This window comes from Anastrepha obliqua, chromosome 6 (assembly GCF_027943255.1).
Source record: "Anastrepha obliqua isolate idAnaObli1 chromosome 6, idAnaObli1_1.0, whole genome shotgun sequence".
Taxonomy (NCBI): Eukaryota; Metazoa; Arthropoda; class Insecta; order Diptera; family Tephritidae; genus Anastrepha; species Anastrepha obliqua.
Genome location: NC_072897.1, coordinates 9,436,282 through 9,456,841, shown reverse-complemented (window position 1 = coordinate 9,456,841; position 20,560 = coordinate 9,436,282). Strand labels below are relative to the sequence as shown.

At 38.0% G+C, this 20,560-nt stretch overlaps 1 protein-coding gene across 1 annotated transcript in view; it reads left to right on the top strand.

Annotated features, from left to right (window-relative positions):
• LOC129250098 (uncharacterized) overlaps window positions 1-18,595 on the top strand; it is a 37,378-nt gene extending 18,783 nt beyond the window's left edge. The window contains exon 2 of the mRNA XM_054889739.1: window positions 18,287-18,595. Within this exon, the coding sequence (XP_054745714.1) occupies window positions 18,287-18,595 (309 nt within the window). The remainder of the gene's footprint in view (window positions 1-18,286) is intronic.
• The last annotated feature ends 1,965 nt before the right edge of the window (window positions 18,596-20,560 follow it).

The window sequence follows — 20,560 nt, the reverse complement described above, 5'->3', positions numbered from 1 at the left end:
CTATGGAACGTATCTATAGTTATAATATGGGACTAGTGCCCTTTTTTATGCGATTTTATTACATTATTTCAGATTTATGCGGTTTTAGCATTTGAAACGTATCTATAGTTTTACTATAGAACTAGTAGCTTTTTTTATGCTGTTTTTTTTATGCTGTTTCTTGCGGAACGTACATATCTACCGCATAAAAATAGAACCTACTGTATACATATATTGATATACATATATATTCATCAATATACCAATATGCTCTTTGAATTCTTGTCTAAAATTAATTTCGACTCGAAAAATTAGTAAAAATTTTCATCAAATTTACTAAAACGCACACAACAAAATGTGAGGTCGTTTTATAATGTATTTTGTTTAAATTCTTCTTTTAAAATTAAAGCAACAAACATTAAAGTTACTTTGATTTTAAATGTTGGATTTTAAATCTTTATTTGGTTGTATTTGTTTGAAAATATAGATTGAATAAATTTTCGTTTATCAAGGGAACATAAAAATGCACAAGCAAATGCCTTGCAAAATGCCGTCGGCATTCGTCAATTTGATTTCATACAGAAACCAAAAACTGAGCAGAGCCAATGTACTTGTACATAATTCACTGTAATCAGCTCTGTTAAGAACTTCCCCGCTGTCGAGTTAAGCGAGGTGAAATAGTGTTCGCGGTTTCACTTCATTTTTGACAATTCACACTATTCGTAGCTCGTGAGAATTCTCTATATTTAGCGTTCTCTGCGGTATGTCATTAAGCGATCTGACGTCTCTGTCAAAAGATACAGAGTTGCCAGATGGGTCCATCGACTATGGGCAACCCGTATAGTGGAATGGCTATTGATTTTTAGGAGCACATTTAACCAGAAAAAAATCTCTTCTTCAGCTAATTTCCATTTAGATAAGTCGTTATCTTCGATGTCATAATTTCCTTCGTCGTCGGAAATTGACCAATGGAATTAATGGATTCACAGTAGGAAACGTTATCTTCATTTTCTTCAGTCGTATCAGACTCAATTACGTCATATTTGATGGATTTTTTCTTTAAAAGCGTTCGCTTTTTTTGACACAATAGGTAGCTTTACGTTATGAATATTTTTTTTTTTTGTTAGATTCCATCATCTTCTGTTTCTCAGCTGAACTCGTTATGGTACTGAATGTTGAACTTTTGGCCATTTTTTTAGAGGCACGCAAACGTTTGATTGGGCGAACTGTTTCGGGAGTTCGGTTTTGGGCCGAATTGCTTTGTGGGCTTTCTTGCACGTTTATTATATTTTGTCTGTTTTCTACGTTTTCGCTGACATTAATAACTGGGCGAGATTCTTCTTCCGGCAAGTCTTCCAACGTAAACATGTCGTCACTAAAAATTTGTGAGTTAAAGAGATAAATACCTGTACTTCTAAACCCTTTCAATATATTTTCTGACGAGAATGACCTTTGTTAAGGATAATTCGTTAGGTTTGCCACATCATAAATAGTTACTTGTTTTCCGATGTTTAAAACAGTAAAATCGTTGAAGCTCTTTCGGAAAAGTTGTTTAAATGGTCCGAATATGGACACATCTAAGGCCTGCAAACGGTGCGAGGTGGAAAAGATAGCATCACAATTCCATTATATCTGCAAAAGTTAATGCTTTCGAGACTATAATAAGACTACTCCAGTTTCATCTAACTTTTTATATCCTTTGGCTGGAAGGCGTATTTTTTATAAATTGCACTGAGGTTTGAGTAAAATTCTTCTAGAGCTGATTTTGTAAAGCCCGAAAGTCTGGCCAGGCTTACTTGGCAAGGCTTTCGCAATGAAATAGTTGGGTTTATTTTGAAAAAAGCATAAAGCCTCTCCTTACTTGCTTCCTTAGTAACATTCCATCCAACTGGAACGGTGATTTGATTTATTTTAGCATAATCATAAACAAACTTTCTGAGTATCTGGTATGACAAGCCATATGCGTAAAACGCACATTTCTTTATATAGTCAGCAAGCTGCTCTTCGAGTTTCTTTGTGAAGAGTTGACACGATATGACTATTAATAGATTACACCGTAAATTTCAGTGGACTTTGACGTTTCATCCGCATTATAAATTTCGTTCTTTTGATGCTGTATTTTTTTGCTGCCGAAGTTTTTGTCCCATCTCCATTTTTTACATCATTCATGGCTTTTTTAGTCTTTTCTTCATTTATTTCTTTTCCAGATGACTTTTTCTTATATGTAGTTTCGTACCATTATGGTACAAAAGTCATAAATAAATAAGCCAAATTACTTACAGTTACCAAACGTATTAACATAATTATAACCTGCGGCACATTTGACATTCGTCAAAAGTACCCCACACTCAAAAGTCAAATGTGCTCCAAATGACTTATTGTTACTTACCGATTTTTTCTCAAAATTCAAATCTCGAAGTACCGTTTAATAAGTGTAGGCTTTAGAAAACAATTGCTTTTCCTTCAAAAAATGCTTACGTAGCGCTACATAAATATGACTTCACCCAATCGAAAATCACTTAAACACGTGTTGCTCCGCTAAGCATTTAAGGAGAACCGCCAAACTACATATAAACACGTGTTATTATATTAGGCTGCGTACAGTTCCTTATTTGTCAAGTTTTTGAATCATTTTGACACCGAAAATGTTAAAGTCAATGCTGCCTCATAGCAAGGAATTTTAATGGAATGAGAAGGTGCAAATGTTACTGTTAAGAATTTTTAGTACAATTGAGATTTGAAAGATTTGTAGTAAGGGAATTTAGCACACAGAGTTTATAGACACCTCACTGACTTTTGCCCACACAAAAATTAGAAATATTTGAGGTGAAAGATGTGTGGCTTTCACCTCAAAACACAACACATTTCTCACCTCGACATTAAGCCAATTAAATTTTTACTATTTTCGTATTTTTGAAATAATAAGCGAATACGTAAAATTTATTACACAATTTTCTTTTTCAATTACATTAAAAAAAAAACGAATTTAAAAAAAAAAAAAATTAATAAAAACAAGTTTGTGCCGTGAATTGAAATCGAGTCTAACATGTGTAACAATAGGCGGTGCGTTTATTTCTTCGACTGCTTATTTTTTTACCATTTTGTTACTTTTGAAATGATAAGCGGATACATAAAATTTATTACAAATTTGTTTACGATTACATTAAGAAAATAAAAAATTTAAAAACGAAAAAATAAAAATTGGCGCCGAGAATTGATGGCGAGTCGCGTGTGGAGGATAAATACGCAGAGCGTTTATTTCTGCGCCTGCGTTGTGAACAAAAGGTTTGTGATGTCTACGTAGATATGCATGCGCGCGACGCGAATAAGTTTTAATAAATTCTGAAAGTAATTCATGAAGTTTTTCATTACATACATACATTCATAAAAGAACGTATACTCTATATGTACATAAATGATGGTATATGACAATATACATACATAATATGTATGTACATGTCAATAGGAGGTATTTGCCTTCAGAAAAAAAGAACGGTTTAAGATAAATCAACACTTATTTTATATTGTATGTCAATTTATAGTTTATGTATTCGACAGCATTTACATACATATGTATGTATGTACATTTGTATATGAAAAAAAATAATGCACAAGCGCAAGAACATCATCTTCCTTTCATACATATGTACATTGCATGTATGCCCAATAACCTTGACTTATGTATGTACACATGTCACAGCACATCACATTCTTACAAGAAATCAAATACACATACGCACTAGTGAACGAGTTTCTTCCTAACAAGTGCAAAAACAATTCTGCTCTATGTATGTATGTATATATACCCACTTTATGTCCTAGCATATATACATACATACATATATACCTACTTGCCTTCTAAACTTCCTGCAAAATAATTGTATTCATATGTTACTGCATCCATGCACGTTCATACATTCATGCATATATGCGCGAGCACAGCGCTCCCTTCTTGTTTTCGTGTACTTTTGTCTTTCACCAGTCGATATTCCTAATATTGTACTTACAAAAGCACAATGGCCCTTATTATGAGCAACATTCGATCTTCCACTGTAGTCGAAAGTTCTGATCGAACGAATTTTCATTTGGTATTATGGTTTTTCGTTGAAGAATAGGACTATTGTGAATTTCGATCGCTCGACGCATTTACAATAGATAATTTTTCTCAGCTGATACAGCAAATCAAAATAAAAGAAAAACCGATTGTGTTGAAATTCTTTGCTAACAACATTTTTAAAAGTTAAAAAAAGTATTTTTTGTGAAAATGAGTACAATGGAGTTGGTGTGCGACGATTCATCGGACGATGAAAGATTAGTGGAACTAGCTAGAAGTAGAAAACAGTTGAGGGGCGCATCCAACCCCCTAGAAATGGCTTCCACTGAGTAAGTTTAGAATTTTCAAAATGTGTTGACGTACTTAATATTACAGAAATTTTCTTAAAGATTTTTAAGGAACTTTAGATTATCTAAAGAGGCGTTTATGAACCTACTGTCCAGTACAGAAAACCAGTTGCAGCAGTGCACCCGAGAAAAATCCAAGCGAGAAGTATCATTGAGAGAACAATTGGAGTCCTGAAAAATCGATTTAGATGTTTGTTGCAGGCAAGAGCTCTTTACTATTCTCCAAAAAAAAAAGCAACACAAATTATTAATGTGTGTGCAGCTTTGCACAACATTTGCTTGTTTTATAATGTTCAACTTCCGGATGAAGAGTTATCCGATGAGACCCTCAACGATGATGCTGAAGATATTGAAGTGGAGTCAAATAACGGAGAAGCAGAAAACATAAGAAATGAAATTCTTAGAATATTGTAGAAAAATCTAAAAAGTATTAAATAGAAACCTTTACGCCACAGTTTCTGTTTTATTTTTGTTATAAATTTTCTTTATTCAATTATTCGTCATTCGAAAAAAATATGTATTTCAGTTCCTCTACGTATTTCAGCCCATACCTGCCAAGGGAAAATAAAAATGTATTTCTATAAACATCACAAAAAAAACAAAAAACATTATTAACCTTAATCCATTTTGCTGCCGATCTAACTGGTGGTCCCAAGCAATTCAGCTACGTTGTAAATTCCTCCCATTTTTTTGCTGCTTGAACATTGGTGCAAATCGCTTTTGCGAATTGTGGATTCTCTTCCATGAACTAGCCTTTCTAATTGCCTTTCTAATTGCTGTTTGGTACTCACGACTTTCGACCTGCATAAAATTAACAAAATTAGTATATATTTATTATTTGGTTACTATAAAACAATAAATAATCGCAACCAACGTACATTTTAACAAGTTTTCCCACAATACGCTACACAATCGAAAGCAAAATTGCATTCGACTCTAAATTCGGTATACAACGAAAATTTCGACAGCGTTGCACCGCTCATAATACCAAATTGACATTCGATTTTTGATCTTCGACAACCAACGAATATCGAAGATCGAATGCAACTCATAATAGGGGCCAATACTTTGATAGACGCAAAAGCAACAGCAAGCGCAACGCGATGGCCGCTTTGCCACCTCATATTCTAAAATGTTCTAGAACACAACAAAAAGATATACCTCACATGCGCATGTCGCCCAAAGCTAAAATCTAAGCCTAGCGACTACAAAAACAAAATACATTCGTAGACGCAGTCGCAGCGGCCATGATTCTATCAGCGACGGCGCTGAACAATTTAGAACAAAAACAAAAAGTTCATTCATAAGTTAGAGCTCATATTTCAATTTCATTCATAAAACGATCCGCCCATATGCCAATTTCACGACCATTCGAAAATAGTCAATATTGGAATATTTCGCGTGGAATTATTTGCCAATATTTGATAAACCTTAAATGTTTGTCATGTCGAGTGGCCGCGACTCCGTATGTATGTATGCACCCTTATATGTATGTAAATATGTCTTCTAACTGTCTGACAGTCGCGAGTTAATGCGACTTAGATTCCTTGAACAATTCCAGCGAATCACACATTTCTGTCCGCAAAGCCGCATATACATATGTACCCTATGATCAAAAAGTACCGGGAATGTTTAAATATAACATAACAGAGTTAAATTTCAGGCAAATTTATATAATCTCCTTCAAAATATGACCCGTCTGAAGCAACACACATGTGACAACGATTAAGCCAGTCCTCCAAACAGCCCCGGTAGGCCGACATGGCCTTCAGCTCCTTCGTCGTATTCTCTTTGATCTCTTTGATCGGTGCGATGGCGCGTTATCCTCACGCAAAATCCAAGAATTGTTTGCTTACGTTTCCGGCCGTTTGCAACACGCAGCATCTCTCTAAGGTTTCGAAACGGATAAATAATATTCTCTATTGACTGTCTGGCCCGATGGAAGGTACTCATGGTGGACTATGCCTTGGCAATCGAAGAAAACAGTCAACATCACCTTCCCGGTTCTTTTTGCTCATAGGGTATACATATCCCATCTTATCACTGACGGACAAGAAGGCGGTCGCAGTTCTTGTTTTTTATATGCATATATAATATTTTGCGTTCGTTGAAGGCTTGTATATATTTATATAAATATGCGTGTATGCGCGTTTGGCTTTCTGGATGCGTCCATGGATATTAAAACATTTTCTCATCAATATGTGTATATAAGTAGTTCAGATTTGACTAAAGAGATTAAATATAGGAATGCATATTCATATGATTGCCTTTATGGCTGTTTTACATATAAATCAATTCAAAAGAAGTATGAATAATTTTATATAGAAAATAAATTTTTAAATAACAGGTATTAGAAAAACCTGAATACACTATTTTAAATCAATTGTGATTAAACCAAATACAAAAAATTAAACTAAAATATCGGACAAATAACAGTGTGTACAGGACTTGAACCTGAGTGAAATCCGGAACGATGTAGCACTGTAGGTTGTTTATATGGTCGAATAATGCATAAAAATATTTTTGTTATATTTTTTGTACCCTCCAATTTTTATTTATTTATAAAAAACCGTTTTTTCAGACTTTGCGCGGTAATCTACGGATATCTCAGTCATGTTTTCACCGATTTTCAATATTTTATATGTTTTGAAAATGATATTGTCAGACCTTTCAAATGATGTACAACAAGTAATTATTCAAACAAGTTAGTTCTGATTTTTATTTGATTAAACCTGGAGAAAGTGTTATTGAAAATAGTCCGCTCAGAGTTTTTCCTTGTTAATGTTATTTTGAAATCATTTTCTACAAGATTCCATTGTTTTAATCGTGATGCCAAAACCTCAGCATGTCTGTATGAGAGTTCAAGATCACGTACTAAATCGTTCATATCTGAATTCGAAACAAAATGCCGCTCTTTTGATTCTAACGCAGCTGTGATAAAAGGTTCATCACTATGTGAACTATTAGATGAACTGTTATCACCGCTTCTTGAATCATCTACTTTTTTTACTTCAGTTAGCTTGTTCTCATTTTCTCTTAAAGATGGTTTCGTAGCAGTTAGCACTTCGGGATACTTTATACTGTTTTGAAGCGCTGACCTTGGAGGTTGGTTTGGCAAAATTAGGAGTCTTCTGGTCTGTGAATGACTTGATGATGCCAAACCATTGGGCTCGAAAATGGCAAACGATCTTGAAAACACTGACTAGATTTCCACTTTTTTAGTGATATGGAGCACGTGGAACATATATATTCTGGTTCATACCAGCGACTTTCACTATAATTGCACTCAAAGTGAAGATTGTATGCTTCAACCACGATAGTATTTGTTTTTAATAGTCTAATAGCTGTTTCAGACTAAGGTGCGTTTCATAACTATAGGACACATAACATGAATATTTAATCTTTACTCCAAACATATGTAGGTACTCTGTAAAAATAAATGAATATATGGAATAATACCGTTATTCTTCTTAGTATCAATAAACACTCGTGGGATGGATACAAAGACTGTCAACGCAGATTTAAGTATGCCATTAGGGCAGCTAAAACGGCGTCTTGGAGAGATTTCTGTCAAAAGATAGATAGTACCTCTGAGACAAGTAGACTCAGGAAAGTTATATCAATGAGCCACAGCAACCCTAGTTACCTCATCAAAGAGGACGGCAATTGAACAACTAATAGTGAAGAAACACTAGAATTACTATTGCAGACACACTTCCCAGGTTGTCTATGCAATGAAGATGGTAGAACTCATCCTACAGTTCTCAATGGGGGTCCTCCAATAGATTTTATTACGGAGGACAATATAAAATCTGCCATTGGCAGTTTCAAACCTTATAAATCGCCGGGACCAGATGGAATCATCCCCGCCGACCTGCAACACACAATTAGTATGATTGCACCTAGACTCGTCTCAATTTTCGAGGCAGTAGTACGACTTAGTTATATCCCCAAGAAATGGGCGGAAGTAAAAGTGGTCTTCATTCCCAAAGCAGGAAAAACCACACATACGAGACCGAAGGACTACAGGCCGATCAGCCTATCATCCTTCCTGTTAAAAACTTTAGAGCGATTGCTAGATGGGCACATCAAGGGGAAGATTGGCAACAAGCTATCACCTTCCCAACATGCATACAGCAAAGGCAAATCAGTAGAGACGGCGCTTCACTCGCTGGTCGACACGATTGAGAAATCACTTCACTATAAGGAATACACCCTTGCTGTCTTTCTAGACATCGAGGGTGCTTTCAATAACATACACCCGGAAGCAATTACCAAATCGCTAACAGAAATGGGAGTAAACAGAGCGCTCGTCTCGCTCATAGAGCGAATGCTAGTCGGGCGGACGATTCGCGCAGATTTGGGTGAAACATTCATCAAGAAATTTCCGATCAGGGGCACACCGCAGGGTGGGGTAATCTCTCCACTTCTATGGAACCTGACCGTCAATAATCTCCTTCAGGAGCTAGAAAAAATGGGAGGTAAGGTAATCTCATACGCAGATGATATTGTAATAGCAATCTCTGGCAAACACCTTCCAACTATGTGTGATCTTCAACAAAGAGCTCTCAACAGACTATCACTATGGTGCAAGAGTCGAGGACTAGAAGTAAATCCGGGAAAAACGGAACTGATACTGTTTAGCAGGAAAAACAAAACACCTGCTCTTCAACAAATTCTTTTGGGGGGAAAACCCCTTAAAGTAACAGAAAACGCTAAATACCTAGGACTTGTACTAGATAGGAAGCTAAATTGGGGACTCACAGTCGCAGACAGAGTACGCAAAGCTACGACGGCGCTATACTCCTGTGGAAGGCTCGTTGGGAAAAAATGGGGTTTGAAGCCCAGTATGATACACTGGCTGTACACAGCAGTAATTAGGTCAATTCTCTACTACGGTATTGCAATATGGTGGAACGCCCTGGAGAAGGGCGTGAACATCAAAAGGGTTGACAGGGTCCAAAGACTTGCATCTGTTCTTATCACCGGTGCAATGTCAACCACACCGTCGAAAGCACTAAATGTTATACTAAACTTCCTTCCAGTAGACCTGCAGGCAAAGTACATGGCGCGCAGTGCAGCAATAAGACTGAGCACTTTAAGTAAGTGGTCAAACACAATTTATGGCCACGGCAAAATCCTGGATGGCACGTTGGGACTTCCCAGACAGGTGGACTACACAATTCCGCCTACACTTGCCACTACAACGTTCGTGACCCTCCTACCCACGAGGGAAGAGTGGGAGCGTGACGTGGTAAGACAGGGCGAGTCCATCCATGTATACACCGATGGCTCAAAGCTCAAGGTGGGCGGGGGTGTGTATTCCGAGCATCTGGGGATTTCCTTCAGTTTTCGGCTCCCCAACTACTGTAGTGTCTTTCAGGCTGAACTGATGGCAATAATGAAAGCCGTGACACTGGTACAGTGTGATGCGATATCTGGTGATGATATCTACATTTTCACTGATAGCCAGGAGGCGATTAAATCCCTCACTAAACAGTCGACAACCTCTAAGGTAGCCATGAAATGCCGCACATCTCTTAACGAGATGGCTGAGTCATTTCACCTAACGATAGCATGGGTTCCTGGCCATTGCGACATAGAGGGGAACTGCAGAGCTGATGAACTCGCGAAAATCGGCACCAAACTGACTGATGAGCACATAGACACTGATATAGGTATACCCTTGCAAACATGTAGACTACATATCCACGAGGAAATTGTAAGAATAGCGAATGATGGCGAAACGAAGCCACTTGCAAAATAGCCCGACAGATGTGGCCGACTCTCAATGCTAAACGCACAGAACTACTACTAAGGAGAGACAAACATAGTCTCAACATACTGACTTCAGTCATAACGGGGCACTGCCTAATTGGTAGGCACGCCCAGAGAATGGGTGTGCAAACACATGACTTCTGCAGAAGTTGTCTAGACGAGGAAGAGGAAGAGACGATTCCGCACCTTCTGTGCCATTGTCCTGCTCTATCCAGACGTAGACTCGCCAATTTGGGCAAACATTTCTTTAATGAACTAGAAGATCTCGGCTCTGTCGAAATTAAGGATCTGGCAAAATTTTTGAATAGTACACTGTGGTTTCAGGAGGGATAAGGGCTAGTTTCCCCATGCGGCATCACAATGGGCTACGAGCCTGAGTGTGTTCACAATGGACAACCGCTTCAACCTAACCTAACCTAAACAACAACTTTTCATCGTGGTGTTTTTGTGTTTGTTTGTACCGTTACTTTGAGCACGAGTCAACGCATTAGGAATTGAAGCTTTAAAGTGCATTTATGTGTTCGCTGAGTACAACTTTTAATTTAAATCGTTTTTTAAGTAAATAAATATCAATATGCCACGCGGTTCAAAACCTACCGAATTAGAGAGAGATAAAATTACTGCGTGGGAGAAGGAGGGTCTCTGCGCCTCAGAAATCGCGCGAAAATTATGTCGCAAAATTATGTAGAAACACGTAAACCTTTCATTTGTAATTTATGATAAATTGTCATTGTCAAACATTTATTTTCAATACATAAAGAATGTAGTGATTTTTCCAAGTAAATAATCATTAAGGACAAAAACTATGGTTCCACAAATGGATAGATATTCAAGGCATTTTTTTCTATTTACGGAAAACTAGCGTAGTTTACGCAATTTTTATCCGATTATTGAAAGTAATACATTAATTTCTTCGTTAATAAATGCACTCAAAGAATATTAACAAACATCTTTAATTTTGTTGTAAAATTATGCAATAAAAAATTGTTAAATTTAAAAAAATGATAAAAAAAGCACTTTCTCCAGGTTTAATCAAATAAAAATCACAACTAACTAGTTTGAATAATTACTTGTTGTACATCATTTGAAAGGTCTGACAATATCATTTTCAAAACATATAAAATATTGAAAATCGGGGAAAAATGACTGAGATATCCGTAGATTACCGCGCAAAGTCTGAAAAAACGGTTTTTATAAATAAATACAAATTGGAGGGTACAAAAAATATAACAAATATTTTTATGCATTATTCGACCATATAAACAACCTACAGTGTGTAATTTATCAGGTGTATTTTCAGTGTTGCACCGTGTAATTGGTAAATGGTTTTTATCTATACCCAGCTGGTTTACTGGTGAGTATAGAGAACATAAGATTCAATTATTAGACTTTTTCGTCCTAGTGCTTCTGCGAAAGAAGTGCTGCTGGGCCGTTGAACAATTTAGCTGCCTCATTGAACTCCGTTTATCCAGATTAAACATTTTTTCAAAGCGCATACATACATACATGTGGTATGTACGTAGATATGTATGACATGTATTTTTTGGTGGAGCATTTAAGATATGTCATAATATAATACAAAGTGTGTTCAAAAAATAAGGTGAATTTTCAAATATCGCGGGTGCCGTACATTTGACTTTAGATTATTATTTTTTATGTTGGTACACTCGTCTCGAAGATATTTTCACAGTTTCAGCAATATAGCATGTTTAGTTTGCTTGTGACAGGCAAGTATTTTACGTATTCGACGATTTTCTGCTATCGAATAAAATGGATCAAAGAAGTTGCATCAAGTTTCGTTCAAAAAATGGAACTAAGTGCTCACAAACTCTTGCAATGTTGACAGTGGCATGCGGTGAGAGCACTCTTAGTAAAAAAAAATGTTTACAAACTTTCACAGAAGGTTGAGAAGATGTGAATAACGTCGCTCGCTCTGGGCTCCACAGCACATCAATAACGCATGAAAATGTTGAGAAAGTGAAGATAATTGTCATGGAGAATCGTCGAATCACAATTAGAGAAGAAAGCAATTTTTCGGAAATTTTGTGTGGCAGCAAAGCTCGTTCCAAAATTGCTGAATTTTGACCAAAAACAACGTCGCATGAGCATCACTCAGGAATTGTTGAAGGACGTCAGATTTGCTTAAAAGGGTCATAACTGGAGACGAATCATTGGTATTATGACATCGACCCAATCGTCCCGATGGAAGAAACCAGGAGAACCAAGACCAAAAAAAGCACGCCAAGTTCGATCAAATGTGAATGTTGTGCTCACTGTTTTCCTCGATTACCATTGCATAGTACATCAGGAGTTCTTACCACAAGGTCGTACGGTAAATAAGGAGTATTACCTAGAATGCATCATGATAATGCACTTGCTCACTCATCGTTGCTTGCGAGTGATTATTTGGCCAGATTTGGCTCCTTGCGACTTTTTCCTGTCCCCAAGATTGAAAAGACGCATGAAAGGAAGGAGTTTTGTGACGATTGAGAAGATAAAAACCGAATCGCTGAGAGGGCTCAAACACATACCAAAAAGTGCATATCAGAACTTTCTTCGAGTACAGGAAAAAACGCTGGCATAAGTATTATATCTCAGGGGGACTACTTTGAAGGAGATAAAATAGAAATTGATGAATAAATAAATATTTTTAGAGAAAAGTGAAAACTCACCTTATTTTTTTAGCACACCTCGTGTAATATAGTATAAAATAGTATCATATGATAAATTAGCATGAAACTGGATAAATTTATGTACGATAACATGTGCAAATATAACTATTCGTTTGATTATAAATTTTCAAACTGTATTGAAATGTAAAATAATATATATATTCTCCATATATATATATATATACATGTGCAAACGTATATATGTATTTTAACTTTTATTGGAAGGTAAAAGTACCGTAAATATGTGCACATTCCGCATTTAATTATATTATTATATATTATATGGCATACAAATATTTACACCATAAAAAATAAAACTTAAATTAGAACAAATAAATATATGTCACATTTGTACATACATACATAGAAACATGTATACATATATTGTCATATATACGTTTACCGTAAGCTTGGTCAGTGCTTAGGCAAAGACAAATCCACATCGCATTTGCTTCGTGCGATTAATTTTTGTGTACACGATCACAGACATCGTTTTTCACCTCTAGAACTTGTTGCAATGGTTCGCCTTTCCTCTTCTTTTTACCCGACCAACCACATCATATGCCCGTTTGCCAAAAATTGAGTGATTGTGACTCTTACAGGGTCCGGCACTCGAAGTGTAACCAACTTAAGACCGCTCCCGCCCGTGCATCAGCTGTCTGTTAATTGGCTAAATTACAGTCCAGAGTATTTTTTACTAGCGCGCGGAAGTATTTTCCCAAGAGTAAACGCGAAAAAAGAAAACCAGTGATGGATTTCACACGTAATAGCGTGATTGTATTACATTTGGCTGTAAAATCACAACCAGCAATTGTTCGTGAGCTCGAGTACCTTAAAGTAATTAAAGTTTTTGTTTATCGCACCATTACTTGTTACAATGATACTGTTAGTGCCAATGAAATGGCAAAAGAACTGAAAATGTCTGACCGTAGTATCCGCCGCATACTGAAAAAATATCTCAAGGTCAAGCCTTACAAGATCCAAAGCAGCAATAAGTCAGACTTGAGAGAGCGAAGGTCAATTTACGAACATTGTATTTTCTAACGAAAAAATTTTTCAAATTGAGCAATTCGTAAATTCCCAAACCGATAGGGTTTATTTGAGTGACCGTTCATAGGAGAATTTGAGTCATCGATTGGCCACAAGGAGGCAGCACCTGCTACAGGAAATGGTTTGGGCGCTCTCCAATCGTTTTCATCGAGCCTGGCGTGAAGGTAAATCCAAAATATTATCGGGAAAGTATTTTGGAGGTTGTTGTGAAACCGTGGGCAGACAAAAATTTCGGTCTCAACCCATGGATGTTTCAACAGGACTCGGCACCGTCTCACAAAATTCGAGTGAACCAAGAATGGCTAAAAACCAACGCTCTGATCTTCATAACGCCCACATAATGGCTCTCAAATTCATCAGACGCGAATCCGATGGATTATTCTCTTTTGGCCATTTTGGAGAGCAAGGTCCGAACTAAAAGATTCACCAGTCTCGTGGAGCTGAAAAGAACCACTCTCCGTGGAGCTGAATAGAGCCACAGTACCTGCACATTCGGGCAGCTTGCGATTCATTTCTGGACAATCTCAAGGCCATAGTCAAGGCAAAAGGTGGTCATATCGAGCAAAAGTAAATTGATTCTTGATTTTGTATTATTTTCATACATATTTTACTTTGAACGGAATACAAGTAATTTTCCAAACTAAATTTATGGCGTTTTTAATTGGTTACACTTCGAGTGCCGGATCCTTTAGTACTTACTCAATGGTTCCTGTCACTGAGACTTCTTTATACATTAACTTTCTCTGTATGTAATGTTTGAGTAAGTAACAACATAGAGACACACAATCACTCACTTTTCGACGAATGGGTATATTGATGCGGTCAGTCGGGTGAAAAGAAGAGGAAGGGCATCGCGACGAGCTGCAGAGGCAAGCAACGTAAACAAAAAATATTTGCGGTGTCGATATGTGCGCAACTAATTTCTCGCTGTTTTTACATGAAAATACAACTTTATTTTAAAAAAATGGTTACAACTGAAACATTGAAAGTATTGTCCATCGCTGGCTATTACTTTTCCCCATCTTTCTCGTAGATCTCGTATACCGTCGCGGTAAAACTGTTCATCTTTTGAGGCTATCCACGGATCAAGCCATTTTTTGAAGTCTTCATATAAATGGAACTGCTGGTCAGCTAGACCATGCGCCATCGATCGGAACGGGTGATAATCGGACGTCGCAATATCTGGAGAATATGACGGGTGGGGTAGGATTTCCCATTTCAGTTTTTCCAGGTAGGTTTTAACAGGTTTGGCAACGTGAGACCGAGCGTTGACATGCTGTAGAATCACTTTTTTATGCCTCTCCGCGTATTACGGCCGCTTCTCGCGCAGTGCTCGGCTCAATCGCATAAATTGAAGTCGATACCGATCCGCAATGATGGTTTTGCTTGGTTTTAACAGTTCATAATAAATAACACCAACTTGGTCCCACCGAATACATAGCATAACCTTCGCAGCGTGAATATTTGATCAAGTCGACGACGTAGAAGCATGACCGGGCAGTCCCCATGACTTTCATTTCTTTAGATTGCTGTAATGAATCCATTTTCCATCACCCGTCACGATGCGATGAAGAAAACAATTCCTGTTTTTGCCGCTGGAGCAGTTTTTCACAGGCGAAAAAACGACGTTCAACATATCCTGGTTTTAACTCATAAGGAACCCAAGTCCCCTGTTTCAGAATAATTCTCAAAGCATGCAATTGCTTGGAAATGTATTGGCGGGTAACTAATACTGAAGCAAGCGCTTCTTGCGTTTGACACTGATCGTCATTGAGCAATGCCTCCAATTCAGCGTCTTCGAAGGTTTTCGGCTTTCCTTCACGCGGACGGTCGTCAACATTAAAATTACCATCTTTGAAGCGACGGAACCAATGTCGACACGTTGTTTCACTGAAAGCAGCATCTCCATAAACTTTTTGTAGCTCTCGATGCGCTTCAACTGCCGTTTTTTCGAATGAAAGAGGAAAATCAACACTTAACGCAAATGACGAGTATTCGGCACAAAATCAGACATTTTCACAAAACCAAAAGTATATGATAGCAAAATAAAATCACTAATGTGTCGAAGCAGTTTGTCTAAACTTGGTTTATGACGTTTAGGTTATGTTAGAATCGACTAGCACACACTGCTGGCGACATCTATACAAACAGCGGGAACATAGTTGCGCACTTAATACATACGGGAATGACACATAGATGGGACTAGTTTTTATGCGTCCATCTCTTTTTCAGTTAGTAGTTAGTTCGTAAGTTATCGTGCTAAGTATGACGCTACTTTTGGTACTGTCAAAACGGTGGATCAACAAGAATTTCGTGTTTTAATTTTACACTGCTTCTTGTTGGGACCAAATACCGTGGAAGGTAAGCAATTGCTTGAAAAGTGTTATGGGGACTCCGCTCCAGCCGTGGACGTAGAAATAAGACGGTAACACCAGAAAATGTCCAAAAAAATCCACAAAATTGTTTTGAATGATCGAAAAGGGAATTTGTGTGAGTCAGCTGACATCGTAAAGATATCACAAGAACGAGTTGGCTTTATATTGCGGTCCGAAGCTTCAGTGCTCGTACTAAACCGTCTACACCTCGATAAGTCTCGACTTCATTACACAAAAAAACAAAATCGCACTTTTTGTCTGATGAATGACTTTTGATACTTGATGTTTACTAATTTGACAACGCTGATTCTAAATATATCCTCATTTTTTTTGTAACAGCTCTTGTTTACGAGTTATAGCTATCACAAAAAAATCACTATATTTCAGTGTTAATTGACGAATCTTTAAACAAATATTAAGTTTTCTTAATATTATTTGTTATGGCATCGTCAAGACGAGTTTGTATAATTGACCGGAATAGTTTTTTTTTTATTTGCGGAGAGTATATGTTTCAAGAAAACCGTTTGAATGTGACATCGTTCTTAAATGAGGCGTACAAAAATTACTTCGGTCACCCAATGGAAATGAAAAATAAGCCTTAGATTCCACAAAAGGTATGCAAAACGTGCGTTGAGTTTCAACGTTTGAGGACGAATAAGAAAAGGAATAAATTTAGATACGAAACTGCTATGATCTGGATTGAACCTGTGAACCAACACGACGACTGTTATTTTTGTATGGTAAAAATAACTAGCATTAACCGAAAAAATCGAGGCAAACCCCACCTTTAGTATCAAGGGATCGTATAATTTTACCTCCGTTACATATAAAACTGGGGCTTATAAAACAATTTGTTAAAGCTCTTGACACAAATGGAAATTGTTTTCTTTTTCTGTCTAAAAAGTTTCCAAAATTGAGTGCAGAAAAGATAAAATCGGGTATTTTTGACGGGCTACAGATAAGGTCGTTAATAAAACACTCAAATTTCATAGACACTATGACAGTGATTGAGAAAATGGTATGGAATGAGTTTGTTTGGCTTGTTCAAAATTTCTTAGGAAATAAGAAAAGTTCTGACTATTCTCAGCATGTCGAACAACTAATGGGTCACTTCCAAAGGGTTGGATGTAATATGAGCATTAAGTTACACTTTCTTCACAACCATCTGGACTATTTTCCAGCCAATCGTGGGGATCTCAGCGAAGAACAGGGAGAGCGATTCCACCAGGACCTTCGTACGATGGAGGAACGCTATCAAGGTTACTGGAACACACACATGATGGCCGACTATTGTTGGAGCATTAACAACAGTTCTATGCCTTCAACTTCAGCAAGGAAATCATATAAAACAAAATTTTTTTAAACTTAAGAAGGCAATAAAATAAAATAATCTTTAAATCTATAGTGTTTTATTACAAAAAGTCAAATATGTCATATAGAGTCATATAGAGCTGATACAGGAATTTCAGTTACAGATTTGAAATTGTCATTAAAAATTGGACTAAAAACATGTATCATAACCCAACCATCAGAAATGCTGTTGTGCAGTGTTATCAATAGACCACCCTGCTGGTGAGGTGTTGAGTTCCATTACAAAACGATTTCGCAATGTTCGGAGTGCGCCGATTTTGTAAGGAAGTCAGATTGTTACATGCCATTGTCGCCAGAGATCGATCGTGATACATGTTTTGAATATGTTGCCAGTAGGAGAGCTTATTTGTGTTGATATGCAAGCTGCCTTCAGGTACCATGGCCCTATTAAAAATGAAAAGGTGATAAATAGTTAGAATGTATCTGTATCAGATGTTACGTCAAGTGGTTATGAGTTAATAATAGTTTCAATCTGTGTTAAAAGCGTGGTATGTTGCTCAGTTGTAATAATTGTACTGCCAATAACACATCGCATATGGAGTTTGACAGGTCCAACAGCCAACAACAACATTTTCTGATACCGCCCCAGCGAAGTGGATTGGGAGGTATGTGAATACCTTCCCCTGACAAAATCTCAGCAATTATTTTCAATTTCCAAAGGCAACAAAGAAGCACAAGATCTCAGATCAGAGTGCGGTTGTCTCCAAACCTATCAAGCAATTCAGTGAGGTGGTATGGGATCATCTTCAAATGGCACCGGTAGACGAAACTTCCAACCGCGGCAAACCCGTGCTCGACAAATGGTCGGAGATTGAGGCACGACTGTCTCGCATAATCGTCGATAATATCATGGCAAACTTGGAGGGCCAGTTGCCAGGTTTCGACTCAGTGGATGAGGCTCGCGGCTACCGTGTAATCAAATACGAAGACCAGTATTCATTGCATCTCCTAACAAACGCGATTGGCTAAATTCAGAGCAGCTGGGAGGGCTTGAGGCTCAAGCTCATTCCAGTCAGCGAGATACCGCGAAGGCCGAGGGCTCCATCTGGATATCAAAGGGATATCATGGAGTTTCAATGCAATCAGGTGATTCCCTATCTCCAGGCTCACAACAGCTCAATGCCGATGACCGATTGGTCAATCATTAAAGCGGAGGCTCCGCAGAAGCACAAATCTCCTTCTCCAAATCTACAGAAGGGAGATTTGAATCACTGCAAAAAGTGGGCAATAAACTTCGGTTCGGCATACGGAAGACCCAGCTGAAGATATTCCGTTCTGCGCATCCGGAGGAGGAGCGAACTGCTGACTGGCACGTAGTTAAATGATGCCGAACCTGGGAAAACAAACAAATAAAAAATGGTTTTAAAGATTGCCCAAATTAACTTGCAGCAAGGTAATCCTTTAAACATATTTTTAATTCCATCTTATAGTTCACAGGCTGTGATGTGGAAGCCGCTGACGGTGTCAGTATCACACTTGCTTCTATCTATATGGCACATGATCGGCCAGCACCACCCACAGAGGCTCGTAGGCTTGTGCTTGAAGGAACCAGAAACACAATCCTGCTACTCGGACGCGACGCCAACGCGAGGCATGCTTTGTGGGGAAGGTCTGAGACAAACGACCTAGGTGAGTCTTTCATTATCAATACTAACTTATGGGTATGTAACAGGGGTAACACTCCTACCTTCACCTTTCCTAGTGCGGAGTACTTCAGAGGATGGGAGGAAGTGATTGATGTTACTTTACTGTCTGAAAATAGCTCAGTAAGGGTAGATAATTGGAGGGTATCCAAGAAAAGGTCCTTTTCGGATCATAGTTGGATCTCAACGGTTTAGATCTTAAGATAGATCTACCCCTACCGTATCGAAATCCTTTAAGAACCAACTGCAAGAGGTTCAAAAACGTTGTAAACAAGAGGATAGGAGAGATTAATATCGAGCAAATAACTCTCACGAAAAGCCTTGAGAGTAGGGTTATAACACTGAAAAAGGTATTAAGAAGGGATTACAAAACATCCTGCCCCTTAAAATTTTGTAAAAAAACTCACCCTCCTTGGTGGAGCAGTGAGCTCTTAAAACTAAGGGAAAAATCTAGATCAACGTTCAACCTCAGCTACTCGACGGGGAATCGGGAATTGTACAGAGAAAGTCAGAGACAGTACAAGAAGGCAATAGGACCGCCAAGAAGGAGAGCTGGAGGGAACTTTGTTCGTCAATCGAATTCACCAGGGATTCTGCTAGGCTCAGCCGTGTTCCTTCCAAAGGCCATTCAATGGCTTCTTGGGAGAAGAAACCTGATGGTACTTGGACTGCTATGGTAGAAGAATCGCTTGCTTTTCTGCTAAACACGCATTTTCCTCCCCACGAAAGTGGGAGGGGAAATATTAGGCGGAGCTAATATAATCCATAGCATCTTACAGATGAAATAAGTACCAAGGAGAAAGTTGCATGAGCAATCAAATATATCTCACCTTTTAAATCTCCGGGGCCAGAACAGATCATTCCAAAGATGTTAGAGGAAACCCTGGATTGCATCCTACCGTGGCAAGAGGAAATTTTTAAAGCGAGTTTAAACTTAGGCCATATTCCAGATAGTTGGAAACTAGTCAAGGTCGTCTTCATACCAAAAATAGGTAGGAGGCGACATGAATCAGCGAAGGACTTCAGGCCAATCACTCTTTCGTCTTTCCTGTTAAAAACCTTTGAAAGACTTTTGGATATACACCTCAGAAGCTCTTTGGAGGGCTCTGGCATATTAACTGCACAACACCCATACCTTAAAGGCAAAACTACGGAGACAACGCTTCACGAGGTAGTCCGAACAATAGAGGGCTCTCTAGAGAACAAACATTATACCATGGCGGCATTCTTGGTTATCGAAGGTGCCTTTAACAATGTTAATACAGATGCCATCCAACGGGCTTTGATAGAC